The sequence below is a fragment of the Struthio camelus genome, chromosome 2 (assembly GCF_040807025.1).
Source record: "Struthio camelus isolate bStrCam1 chromosome 2, bStrCam1.hap1, whole genome shotgun sequence".
NCBI lineage: Eukaryota > Metazoa > Chordata > Aves > Struthioniformes > Struthionidae > Struthio > Struthio camelus.
The window spans coordinates 57,792,736-57,807,505 of NC_090943.1; the positions used below are offsets into that span (position 1 = coordinate 57,792,736).

The 14,770-nt window shown below is 38.5% G+C and overlaps 1 protein-coding gene across 3 annotated transcripts in view; it reads right to left on the reverse strand.

Annotated features, from left to right (window-relative positions):
- VPS41 (VPS41 subunit of HOPS complex) overlaps positions 1-14,770 on the reverse strand; it is a 111,996-nt gene that overhangs the window by 68,308 nt on the left and 28,918 nt on the right. For 2 of the 3 annotated variants that reach the window (XM_068935935.1, XM_009679432.2), the window contains exon 5: positions 2,058-2,132. The exons of the other annotated variant lie outside the window; for it this stretch is intronic. In XM_068935935.1, coding sequence (XP_068792036.1) covers positions 2,058-2,132 — 75 coding nt within the window. The remainder of the gene's footprint in view (positions 1-2,057; positions 2,133-14,770) is intronic. 3 annotated transcript variants of the gene reach the window in all.

The following is a 14,770-nucleotide window of genomic DNA, read 5'->3' on the forward strand; positions in this document are numbered from 1 at the left end:
ACTGTTTCACCTTTTGGGGGGGGAGGGGTCCACTATTTCTAACTATTTATCTGAATGAGTATTTCTAACCTTGCAACCACTTCTTTAGTTTTTTCCAATACAAAAACTGTCATTACAGCAAGTAAGGAGACACACTGGGTGTGATATTACCACCCAGAACCTGGAAGTGCTACATTGTCTGGCCAGGATTTTCTGCCATGCTAAATACTTGTACGTTGTGCTACCGTATATTTGTCACCCTTTTTTTTTGACTGGATTCTTTCATAGACACACACCTTTCTGGGCCAAGTGGAAAAGTCTAACTTCTAAAACAGCCAGATCTTTCAAGTCTCCAGATGCATTTTTCAGTATAAAATATGGTGGGGCAATAATGTCCCTAGACTTTAGAGAGGAAAATACGATTAATATTGTACTTATGATACTCCATCCAGCCTTGAATCCCACCCTGTACCAAAAACATCAGAATTAGCCCTTGTTTGGGGTAAAAAAGTTTACACTTCTTTCTTAAGGTCACCTACTGGACCTACAATAGCTATTTCACTAATTAAAGGCAGAATTCACCATTTAAAATAATGGTGTTTTGTCCTTTTCAAGTATAGCCACAGCAGAGTAAAGATTATGCATTTTTGTACGTTCCTGAAATCAATATGCATTTTTAACATTAATTTTCTGTATGAAAAATCTGTGTGGCTTGCAGTCTCATTGCAATGTATGTATTTCAAGCCAGTAATCCACAGTTAAATCTGAACAGCTTAAGAAGTGCTTGCCCCTCTACCCCCTTAAAACATCCAAACCAACAATGCCAGCTCAACATTTTTTATTACCTTACACAATTACTGACCCTTTCCTTATCTTGCTTAGACAATTACGTTACTCTTGCTGCGTTTCTCACAGGCTGTAAAATTCTACAACCCGCTTTGATAGGCGCTAGTATCCCAATTACTGTGTCAAGATACTGACATCAAGATATCTTTGAGAAACAAAAGGCTTGGATACATAAACTGGCTCTCTGCCTGTTGAGGAAAAAAAATGCCACCTTCTCTTGGAAGGAAAAAAACAAATGCACACAGTCTAAAGGGGTTGTTTTCCATTTTGCCTACTGCAAGATCCAGTTTTAGTTTTAATTTATAGAACTTCTACTGAATGGAATAAACACATTGGGATCACTAACACCTGCCCCCCCCCAGTCTACTCCATAAAAAATGTTCTACTCAGCAGCTCAGATGTACATTGAGAAATGATTTAAATGATTTTTACTGCACTACATTTGTCTATGAGCATTATATTCAAAAATAAGCTTAAATACACCCTGTGCATTAGAATTTTCTCATTGCAAACCAATATTAGAAAAGACTGTCATCGACTTAAAAACAAAAAAAGACATTCTTATAAGTGGAAGATCAATCACCAAAACCACTAAATGTCACAGCTCAACATTCCAGAGAAGCACTGATAATTGTTAGTTATACACTGCACAAATGATGTATGTCCTCAGTCAAGGAAGTAGGTGCCAGTTTTTTAGGAAACTGTACATATATTGATTTTACATTTATTTAATGTGGCTGTTGTAAGACACTTTATTCTTCTGATAAACTATGATTGCTTATCAAAAGATTCTATAATTCAAGAGAAACATTCATAACGTGTGTAAAAATGAAAACCACCAGCCCACAGAAATCATGCCCACAAAATCCAATTTTGTGGATTTATAGCAGAAAAGCATTAAACTACTGTCTTGCAGGAACAGCAGACTAGTCACTGAAGTATAACTGGCACAGCAGTAATGATTAAGGTGACATGTCCTCCTGCCATAGCTGTTAATCAGCTTAATACCAGTTACATTATTGACATTCTTGTAATTACTTTTCCTATGGCACATTTGTTTAAGATATATTTGACTTAAATTTTGAGTATTCAAAGGTGAGCCCAGTCCCCAAAATGGACAGTCAAAGTGGTGTTAAGTGTAGGAATTAGCTCCACAGGCATCACCATTATCTGAAGTTGAATACTGAGGACTACTTCCTACCTCATTAGATATAAAAACGGTTTTGTTATACCTTGCCATCTTCTGAGCATACACCCATGTGTTCTCCACTTTCATCCAGGCTGATCTGATTTATCTTCACTGGGCTCTACAAAAAGGGGGGGGGGGGAAAAAAAGCAAGCTTTTAAAGTTACATCAGCAATCATATGCTTTAATCCCCCCAATCTTGAGATTTATGTATTAAAAGTTGTATAATCTTTAGTTGCATGAGCTAAAAAAACCCACAACATCGGTATTTCTGTCATAATGCCAAAACATAGCCTTCTTTCCAGCCTTTTGCTTAACCCAGAAACTAGACATTTTTTCCAGCAACTTGCTTCAAGAATGTGGAGTTGTTATGAAGCGCCATGCTCATAGAACTCAAGAATTCAACCCTGTGTACCACAGCTATTAGTTAGGAACCTCTCCCACTATCAAAACACAGCATAAAACATGCTGACAATTGAGGCATCAAAATAACTGAAATTTCTCCTGGTTTGGTTTGGTTTGGTTTGATGGTGATACTGGTAATTATTTCTTCCAGCAAATCCCTTCTCTAGCTTTCATTTCTGCCTCTAACAGTGTTTTCAGAAGCTGGTATTAAAAAGTCTTGTACTGTAACACAGGTGTAGTTATTCTTAGATAAATATTGAGATAAGCCTCAAGGCTGTGCCAATTTAATAAATTTTAGTTTCCCCTATCCACTTAAGATATCCTTTTGGTTCTAACCTACACGGTTATATAGCATGTCACTGTTTACTTGAACCTAAGTATCTATCCTTGCATTAAGTAGTGAGGACTAACTTACAACATTATTTGAGCAATGCTATGCATATCCTCTCATGAATAAAAACCCATCCAATTACATTCAAGTACCAAGAACCTTCTCATCTGCCACGATCCTGATTTTATCCTCTAACAAATACCTCTTCGTTTCAAGCATTATTGAAGGATCTTCACCCAAGTAAATCTGACTTACCCGCCTAAGAACAACGTTTCAAATTCATAAAATTTTGAATGGACTGCACCACAAAATACACATTAGTTATGTGATTCTGAGCAAGAGAAGAAGAGAGCTCAATATTCGTGTGAAAAGGAGACATCACTGGAACAGTGCTGGCACTGTGGAGTCACATGAGATGTTACTAAAGCCACATCTAAAATATTACAGGTCCTCCTATATGCATCGTAGTAGGAATTACACCACCATAGAAGTCATCTAAAACACTGTCCAGGCAAACAACCTACAGGAGATAAAATGAGGTCTTTTGACAGCCTTTGGAAAGCTCTTCCCCATGGATTTCCAGGAAAGATCTAACTTGGGAAAATTCACTTTTCCTCATCTCCACCTTGAAAGAAAAAAAAACCTGCCCTAATCACATTTTCAATTCCTACAATTTTTTTCTCATCACCATCGAACAACCACACCCTGCACTGCCGCAGTTTGCCTGACAGGTTGGGAATAGGATGCTGCAAGCCTTTTTGTTTTCCTGCTTCCTTACGCACAGGAGGCATGACCCTCAGTCTCACACTGGCTCACTGCAAAATGCTATGTGCAGGTCTTGCAATTACTGCCCATCACCAAACAGCTGCATGTTGAGTCTGCCAAACAGCACATTGCTGAAGCAGTCGTCAAACCACCTTGCCTTGATTCATGTGCTCTGGTGAAATTTCAGTTAGCCACAGAAGAGATAAGCTGACTCGCTGTGTTTTGAGATCAGAAACGAGCACATCACTGACAGTGCAGGCAACTGGTCCGTCTTTGACGACTCCAGCATCACAACCTATCTTTGACTGCTGACCTCACCGGTGCTTGTTCATGGGGGACCACCTTGTTTGCTCCACAACAGCTGCCCTGACTCTTGACAAATGCCAATGCAAGGCATATAAAGAAATAGAGAGGAAATGTCTCATTTCAACAGCAGAAAAGTACAAGAATCTCACTTATTTAGAACCTCTTTTGTGACCACCTGGTACACAGGCCACCCTGAACATGCACCCCTGCACCATACCATATTTTACCATCTAAACTTTTGCAGTATTTCTTATAGCTCAACTGATGAGTAATCAGTCTAACAGGGACAGTAATCCATCCTTTTCTTTTCCAAGAGTTTGCCCTCTTCCAGCATGACTGGACGCCAACACTTTTGGGTGACATCAGCCGAGGAGTAAGGCTCAAGCCCGTTAGCTGGCTGGCATGGTCAGAGCCCTCATGGAAAGTGCAATTGCCAAACACCATACACAGCTGGCTAATCCCAGGGCTTGGTGGCAGGGGTGGGGGAGGGAAGAGAGGTGTGCAGGACATGGCAAGAAATTGTCAGTTGTCAGTCTCACTTCCTAGACTAAGCTTCATGAAAATTGCCAGCCCATACTTATGTTCCTGCCTTAACTTGAAAGCACCTTTCTAAACTTTCGTTTTGCTCAAAGTGCAAGAGAAGAGTTTGTGTCCGTCTCTGTTGAGGGAGAGAGGGGAATAAAAGAAAAAGAAAGCCTGCACATCTCTACCATTCCCTCCACAATAGGGAAGACCTCTGGCCTTCTGAAAGGACATGCACAGAAGGTTTAACCAAGTTCATCATGAAAGCGGCATGTTTTTTGTCTTCGGTGTTATCCAAGTTGCTATTGCCACAACTTTCTCACAAAGGTTCTTCTCTTTCCTTATTACTCTGCAGTTGGAATGGTAGAAGTCCACCTTGAAGAGGTGTAACCAAACAGTGCCTAGCATGGCAAAATCTCTCGTGTACACAAGAAGGAGGGGGGGGGGGAGGGGAGTCACATTTAAAAAAAAATTCTGGATGATGTGCACCAGGTAAAGCAAACATGGAGTAATTTTTTTTTTTTTCCTGCTCTAAAGCTCAAGCTGAATTTGCACTGCTGGCTACTAGAAGGTTCTTCTGACAGGCCACTGAGCTCAGGAAGTGATAAACCTAGAACTTCAAAACAGTCAAGTTTGAATATTAAACACATTTTAAAATTAAAAAAAAAGTCTAGAAAAGGGAAGAATGTTTCATGCCAGGAACTTCTTTGTTCAGAGCTGAGTAACAGCCAAGCCAACCATTTCCAAAACTACACTCCGCTGGGGAACCATCCAAGATCTGTATCTAAAATTGTCCAGAAAAGCAGAAATTCAAAGACCATAGAAAATACTGGTATGTATGTTACCTAAAACAAAGTGTTTCTTCTAGAATCAGCTCCAACTCATCTTTTAATATCAATTATTTTATAAACATGCTGCTGTGCCAGTCAAACCTACTTACTGTTTCAAATTTAGCCATATTCATATCCTATCAACAGCTTGTGGATAAATTAGAGATTTCAAAACAGGAGCACAGATAAATTTTGAGGGTCCTCATCCCCACTTTGCTTCTGGTTTTTTCTGTTTTTTGTTTGTTTGTTCCTTCCTCTATTAAGGGTTATCAATTCAGCCATGGAGTCACAACTGCCTTCCCTTGTTTTTTTTTTTTTTTAAAAACCTTATTCCAGATGACACTTAAAATAGTTTCCCTCCCCCCTTTCTTTTTAAAGCATAGAAAATTAAGTCCCTTCCTGCAACAGCCTCAGGTGGACAAAACATGAATTGCTCAAGATTAGAGAGGACACATGTAGTTACCGCCTCACCACAGTCTGAGGACTGATCATTCTATACAGTCGGGATCAGGATATGCCCTGGGGTTTGGTCAGTTGATTGTTTTAAAGATACTTGAAATACAATTTAAAAAGAATCTCCAGTTACAGGCATCTTATGCAAAAATAAAAAGTTACAACAGCAGTCTGAGGTCAAAGTACAAATCTAAAATTAGGAACGTATTATTCCACAGGTATTACTCAATGAATAGAGACAATCTAATCTCAAACCCCACACTATAAAAATGTGACCCCTTCACAGAAAATGTCAAGGAAGTTACTTATAATTAATTAGCACTATGCTAGGTAATTATTTATTTCTTTATTTATTCAGGGCCTCCAGATTTAGGTCAACCAACAAGGAACATATAACTTTGGAGTCACGAGGATACTTACAGCACTGTATAAATAACACACACAATATTTAAAGAGCAACATAGTTCAAATCTGGCAATAAGGAGGGAGGGAAATATACTGAAATGATTAACCTGAGTTAAAGTCAAAGTTTCATAGTGTTGAAGTTCTAGCAAAAAAGGAGAAAAAATACACTCAGCTCGATTTCCATTAGCTGCAGTTTTATTTCTGATGGAGACATGTTTGGAATTCTGGACAACATAAGTAAGTTTGACTGTTCAAAATCAATAATGTCAAGCCGACATAATAGAACAAAAAAAAATGTTACCTTAACGGAAGAAAGAAAAGTTTAGGGAGAAGAAAAAGCTAGCAGGCATCTTGCACATATAGATCTAAATACAGGCTTTTGCAAAATCCTAAGTTTAAAGGAAAGGGGAGGAAAAAAAATAAAAATCAAGCATCTACCAACAAACGTACCTCATGATAATCAATTACCTAATGTAAAACGCTTGAAATAAACGCACTTAGTATGGATTATGTCAGCTCTTCAGTTAGGAGTAAATTCACCGCCACTCAGAAAGCTTCTTTTAATTGTGTTCTTTGTGGCAACTCCTTCTCCCCTGACGCTCATCAACCCACCTTATACCATCAGTCCCCCCCCAATGGTGAACCTGAGAAATCAATCTGCTAATGTATAATTTGTAAAGCTTCTCTGACTAACAAACGGATAATTGATTCTTTCACAAATGCTGCATCCCAGTGGGTTATGAGCTGAAATGAACAAGCAACATAAGACTGGATTTCACTCCAAGTCTGTGAAAAATGCAACATTTACAAGCTAGGAATCTAAACGTTTTTAATAGCTGTCTGTGACTTCATGCCTTTTAGCCATGGTTAGCAGGCAAGCAGCACACACATTAGGAGTGTGAAAAGCAAAGCAATGTTCGATCATACAGCAAAGCTCATTTTACTTCAAGAGGTTCCCACCGCTAATATAACCCACTCAGGCAGCACTTTCATCCATTCTTTAAGGTCAATTTTCCTAAACTTTTTCTGAATTAACCCAAACACAGTCTAACTCGAGGATTAGTGTCATATATGTACCCAAAAACAAAAATTATCCATAGCTCTTTTCTGCTGCATTAGGTAATTACCACTCTAGATTTACACAGTCACTATATAGATGGCCTCCAGACTACAGGCAAGCTGCCTGTAATTGCGTTTAAATTATATTTAAAAAAAAAAAATCAGTTTTGTCTCCCACAAGTGCCTACTCTTCATTTATTTGCATGCTTCCGTCTCCATGACTTTCACATAAACCGCCACGTATTACTTCCTTCAATGTACAGCAATACAACTAATCAACCAACTTAAAATGTTAACGCACTAGAACAAGGACTGTCATTCCTCTGCACAAAACACCAATTTATAAGCAAACTGCCTCATCTACCATTGTGACATTAAGCAAAGGTCTTTTGAGACTACAAGCCTTGCTCTACATTGGATGAGTAACTTGCTCTAAACACAGCTCCAACTCTTCACCTTGTACTTGAATAAATTCGAAGTTTTACACACACCACCAACAATGAATTATGAGAAACAGACAATGTCTTTAAGATTCTAAAACACACACTTAAGCAAGTATTGAATATCCCGGAGTAGTACTGAATAACAGCACCCAAGGGTACCTTTTATAAACACGAGTGAGAATCTTAACGCTTCTAGAAGAAAGCCCAATTTTACTAACTTGCCAAAAAAGGAGCTTTCTATACTCTAAGGACTTCTTATTTTGGGAAGTGAGAGGAGGTGACAGCAAACTAAGCAAACAGTTGCATAGCCTCTCAGTATTAAAAAACAAAACAAAAAAAAACCACACACACACCCCCCAAAACCAAAAAACCACACAACGGCTAAGTGTACATATATTTTGTATTTTACGTCCCATCTCCTTTGAGTTCAGAATACTGATGCCCCACAGACCTCTCATTTGGAGGAATCTTCTTTAAAAGGAAGAAACCGAAGTCATGCACTTTATATGCCCGAGATATTGCAGTGCTGCACTGACATATGCACATTTTGCATAGCTGTGGAGTTTTATGACACAGTAGAAAGAAAAGCAACTTAGAAGAGCAAATTATGATGCTGTCTCATGATTTACATTTTAACTTAAGTTCAAACGTACATGTATAGCTGTGTTTACACATGCAAACTTGAGAAAAATTACGGTAACACAAAGGTTCAAACTGAAAAAGCATCTTTGAAAGTTACAGAATAAGCTGCTCACCCCTCCTCAAAACTGAAACAGCATATGCTGAATTTACAATACTTAAGTTTTCATTTGATGAAAATGTACTAATATCCACAGCAAAGAGGTTTTGTTCAACAGTACTGGTAGTCAAATTCTGACAAATAAGTGAGGTTCCTGCTCCAGTGCTTTTCCTACAACGCTCTTGAATCTGTCATTTTCCAAATGAAAAACAGGAGATTATATTGGTTAGAAGAAAAGAGAGGGAGCAAAGCTGGGGAGAGCGGCAAGGTCTGGGACATGGAAAAACAACAACATTAACTTTTATTTCATCTGCAGGAAGGCAGACCTTATCTACAAAAAAAAAAAAAAAACACACAACCAAAAAACTCAGAAGCCTGTCTAAATCTAAGGGAATATGAGGACAAGGAATCTCTCATATATGCTCTCAGAAAGTGAGAAAGACAAAAGCCTACAGTGATTTCAGTATTTTTCACATCAGTGAATCCCTTAATCTTGTTTGTCAACTACAAGGACTAAGAAAAAAAAAAGCCAAAGAAAAAAAATTAACAAGGAATCTCCCTAAAGCTGGAGTAGCTGCTAGGTAATCAGAACGCTTGTCTAGGAGTGATAGAACTACTATTTAAAATTAATCTATATTGAAAGCCTACACCGTTTCCAAGCAGAGCTCAACTGTTAGCTAATTTCTCAGATCCAAAGTTTTAACAGATAAGAGGTTCTATTAGAAAAACTGCTCTCTTTTCCTCCTCTTCCCAGTCTGCCTCCTCCATTCATTCTGCAACAATAAGGCCTCAGAGAGGGAATCTGCTGAACCTGCCTCTACTTCTCTGCTGCTATTCGTATATCAAAGGCAGCTGAGAACATGAAGCAATATTCCCCATCATCTATATCTGGGGAGGGCTGAAGAATAGTTGGGGGCTAAGGGGTGGTAGGCTGGGATTATACATGTACCTCAGGAGACCCAATACATAGCAGGAAAAGACTGTCCCATGAAATCTAGAGGCTCACCTCACTGATTTCTCTACCTTCATTTCTGGACTGCTCCCCAAGCACAGTAAACATCGCAACTTCATTTTGAAATACTAACTTTCCGCACAGGCTACTGAACTACAAATTGGGCTTTGGAGAACAATCTAAAAAAGCACTCCTACATTTGAGGATGAATCTTACTGGGGCAATTTCATAGGTTGTTGTCATAGAGTAACAACGCCCATATGATTAATGTTTTTAACAGCAGTTTGTAGCATTCCACCATCAAGAGGGGAAAGTATGAGATTTTCTCCATTTCTTGATAAACAATAATTCAGTGAAGTGATTGACGAAAGAGGCCAGGCAGGTCATATAGTGCACACTGTTGTCAGGACAGGTTTTCTTTTTTTTTAAGATTATTTTACTGACGCTTTGACCAGACAACTTTTAAACAAGCAATAAGGCTCTTGACTAGTCTTCTCAGAGGTCATTCATTGTTTCTCCAACATCATTTCCATGAAAGTTTTCACAACAGCCATGATTGTCACCCTCCCTGATCTAACACAGGACAGGGGACATGACCACATGGAGCACAGGTTCTCCACTTCTCCATACATTCTATTACAAAGCTATTATTTTCTCCACAAACACATAGTCTTCCTCCTTTTATCAGCTCCTGCAATGAAAAACCAGACTAAATATTTTTAAGTCATTTTAGTCTGTCAATCATTCTATTATAGAAGATTATCTCAATCCAGTGGCCACTGGCTACTGAAATCAGTGTCTTTCCAACTGACTGAATCGGACAGAGCAGAATTACTATGTAGGAAGGAACTCCCTTTCCTGCCTGAAAAAGACATAACTGGTCATATACTTGGCATAGCTAAATACTATACTGGGTGGTCAAAGCTGAAGTTCAGCCAATAGCTAAAACTGAGTGCCATTTTCCATGTAAATATCCATCTATCAATACCTGTATAGCTTGGCATCAAATAAGATCCATATGCAAGAATAAATGTTTTCTGCTTACTGAAAGCATTCAAAGCGCTTTGGACACCAGCTCTGGAGCTTTCTTAATTTGCAATTATATCACTTGAGAAAGTCTCAGAAAACCTGGCAGAGAGATCCCCAACAATGATCAACTTCAGGTTTCTCATTCTTAATAGAATCCTAACCCATACTTGCAAACTAGAAAATTGGGGGGTGGGGGGGGGGAAAGGAGAGCACTCACAGGAGTTGAAACTATGAATCATAAAGTGCACTGTAACTTACTGTAAGTGGTATATCATATGCTGTATCCCCACTATTACAGTAAGATAGGGAAAGCTAAATGGGGAGATGAAATGATCCTGTGCAACTTGCCCAATCTATTTACATATAAAGAGGCTCTATTTCAACACCGGCAAAACGTAGACATTCTTGCTTATAATAAAGTTTTAGTGTAGTAAAAACAAAAAGGCACATTCTTCGATCTTTATACTGCTCACATTCCAGAGCTCCTACCTTTAAAACTGCCAAGGCCTGCAGCAACTACAGGCTTCAGCCATCAGCCAGTTCAGGTTTACATTTCGGAACCTACCAACACAAAAACATCAATTTCTGAAATTTCTTATATTTCATTTCTCACTGTCACAGGGCACTGAGTGGAACTAGCTTCCTAACGCAGCATCACAGCGGAGATGATCAGCTTGGAAGTAGCTACTTTTGTTAACAGCCACTCTTAGAGTATTAACACCCAAGACAATGGTCAAATTTGGACTGTCCACATTTAGCATCCTATCAGGAAGATGCAACAAACAACCACTATGCACTGCCATGTCTTCTACAATAAATAAATTCCATATTTTAGAAGGGGATCATTATTAGATTTAAAAAGTTCAACAATATCTTACCCGCTATTGGAAAAAAAGACTTCGTTTTCCCTTCACGTTTTGTTTATCATATTATGTCCCTTTTATGTCATTCTACATTTTTAATAGTGCAGCATTTTTATTGTTAATGGAAACAAAGGGCTGTAGCTCTATCATTAATGTCATCTTATATAAAAGACAATGTCCTCCAGAACTCAGTTGCTTTGGATTTTCTAACTAGGAAAACATTTTCTAATGCAAAGAATATTTTATTAATGCCAGAACTCTGAATAATTCTGACAAGCTAACTGCTATTATTTGGTATATGTGCATGCAAGTGCTTGCCTTTGGTATACAGGAAAACGGCATCCAGGTATAAGATGACATTTAACAAAAAGGAAAATGGCTCTAAGAATCAGCAGTGTACTAGATTCTTAGGAAACAATCTTTTCCAAATCCTCCCTATGCTTTTAAAGATTGTTAGGATTTACAGAACAGCTGTGTTATAAATCTTTCCTCTGATAAAAGACTTCACCACTGCTACCTACTAGCTGTTTCACTGCTGCTAATGGAAACGGTAGAGCCACTTGGCCCAGTGGTCGAGCTGTATCTCATTCATCATATCAAAAGAGCGTTTAGGTGGGTATGAGGCAGATGTGGCACAATATGCTTCTGAGACAACTGGAAAAAGGAAGTAGCTAATGACTGAACACATGATCAGTCTTGTGCCAATCATCAGCTGGCCAAATCAGCAAGTTCCTCACAGGACAGGGACATCCATGATGGCCGAGAATCCATGCTTGTTCAAACTTTAGCAAACACTAAGAGACAGAGCAATCTAGCAACACCTACTCTTTTCAGGGACTAAGCATCTGGAAAGCATAGAAAAGCAAGTATAAATTATTTCTTATTTAACAGTTATTTGAAATGTGTTGGGAGGTTTGGGTAGGGTTCCCACCCCCCCCCCCCCAACTACTATGGCTTAAATGCTTTCTAGAGAATAGGACTGCACCATCCATTTGGGTAGGAGGGCTCACCAAGCAGAACTAAGGCTGTCTCCTGGATAGACACTCACTTGTATCAGAACCTTAATTTTACTTTCTGCTTTGGGACCTACATTTACAGCACACAGTCAGAGCACCATGCCTAGTCTTGTACAAAATATGGGATTTCAGCATCCAATTTGTTAACAGGCACACTGACACCCTGCAAATAGTAACACAGAGCTACCTAGATCTTTATTCTAAATTCTGTTGCTTCATTTCATTTTACTACCAAGTCTTTCATGGTCTGACAGTGACAACTAAAATGATGTAGTTAAAGCAATAAACAGGGAATTTTAAGTAGCCTGTCAAAATAAGTGACACTTATATCATCTTAGTCTTATAACTCTCATGCAAAGTTCTATTCAGAGTAACTTCTTCATTATACAATCAAATGCTAAAGTTACCTTCCCCACTGAAAGACGCCACATTATCTCTCAGAACACATAGCGGGCTCTACATCATTTCTAGCAACAGCACTTAGTGCACAACAACAGCCGCTCTTCATTAGGAAAGCTGCTTTTCTTGTTAGCAATTAAACCCTTTAAAAACTGTGTCAAGACACTAGAAACCTCCAGCACGTTTGTTTGCAACTTGATGAGGTATCAGCAACACAAACAGGCCATTGACTTACTTCAAGCAAGCCACACACTTGCCAGAGAGGCGGGGAAGTGCTGTAACTTTAATAGGCCCAAGAGCAATTATACCACAACTGGAACAACTTCCCTTTGAATTTTCAAGGCAGCAGGGATGACCTAGTGACTTTTGGTTTTCTGCCACTTTGATTAATATACTATAAAGAAGTGTTTAATACTACACATTGTGAGATAGAAGAAAAAAAAGTACTGACTAGGAGAGAAATACACAGTAACAAGAAATTCTGCAAGAAGCAGCTTCTACTTACTGTTTCGTGCTCTTTCAGAAATTCCACCAGCCTTGAATAGCCTCAGAAATGTATGCTAAGACAACTTGAATTTCTTCCCAGTAAGAGAGCCTTTAAAATATTATTTACATTTGTTTTCTACACTCATGCATCACCTCTGAAGCATCAAGAAATTAAACCCCTCCTACTTGTAAAATAGGTTACACTTCCCCTGCTCACAGGGTAACACTTGCACAAGCTAAAACTTCTTACCATTTCTGCTCTAAGCTTGATGTTTATTAGAAGACCTCAAAATGGGGGCAGCAGGTTTTCTTGCCCTTTGAAAGGTTTTTGATTTGTTACTTAACTAAATATGTTTGTACACCTTTCTTCATATCCACAAGTCCTTAATCCACAAGACGTCAACTGAAGCAATAATTATATTAATAAATTGCAGACAGTCTAAGAAGAAAAGAAAGATGGGGAGGCATTTGGAATTAACACACTGTGAATCAGTCCTGCATCATCCTTTGTCAGTACAGCTAGCAGGCTTTTTTTGTTGTTGCCTTTTAGTAATAATTTTCAGTGCGTTTGACATATTTCATCTCACTCAATCCACTGAATTCTAATACAAGAGAACAGCAGTTTGTCAAACATGTATTATCTGAGGATGCATATCAGTTAATCTTAGACATCTGACATTGTCAAAGACAGCCACACCGGTGTGAGCTGAAAACATGCTAGGCAAGAAGGAGAGGGATCTTGCCAGAACACAAGTGTTGCCACTGAGATACCAGCAACACTTAAGGCCAAAGCCCAAAATCTCCTGTCCCATAATTTCCCTTTTGATGAAGGCAGAAGCTGCAAACCTGAAGAGACCAGTGGTCTATCTGGCCCAGCAACCAACATCAGATGTTTTAAGAGCAAGATGAAAAAAGACTCTGTTTGGAAAAGATTTTAAATTGCCAAAGTTAGTCTCACAAGCTTCCGCGAAGCTTTCTGGAGCGTAAAGTAGACCATGTGATTAAGCCTTCGCAGCACTAGAGACATTATTTATGATTAGGCATACCCACATTATTTCACTTCTCAGGACATTACATGATAAAGTAATGAAGAGGCTTTAAAATAAAACATCCTAAATCAAAACTGTAAAAAAAAAAAAAAACAGAACTTCTAGGGCTGCCAGGCTTTACATTTTAGTGTTTCTTATAACATTTGTTTAGCAGTTTAAAATGCTAAATCAATTCAGACTTCAACAGGAAGGTCATCATCCAGAAGTTGGACATTTTGGAGATACTGCAACATACCTGCCAGTTCCCTCTCAAAGTTCACAAAAGCTGGAGACATGATAAGAGTTATTATGCTGCAAGTCCTCCAAGATTAATCTCCTTCTCTGTTTTACAATTTGGATTAAATCCTAATGTGAGTCAATATGAAAGAGAATGATTTACTATAAAATAAAACATAGTTTTGCTCAACTTCCAGCCCACCCATACTATTGAACATGGTTACTTGAGATTACGAAAGAGAAAAGGAAATCAAGAGGACTAAGCCTGCAGTAATGACATTTTTCACATTTTGAATATGAACCATTTTTTTTTTTTCCTTTTTGGAGAGTTGTAAGTAGTAATTCCTCCTCTTCCTACTTTTCTCTGCACTCTAGGATACTGTTTTACTCAAGCTCCAACTACACCCAAGGAAAAAAATCATCAACACTCAAGCTGAAACATGTCTAAATGTTACAGGGAACACTTAAGATTGCTATTAAAAAAATAAAAA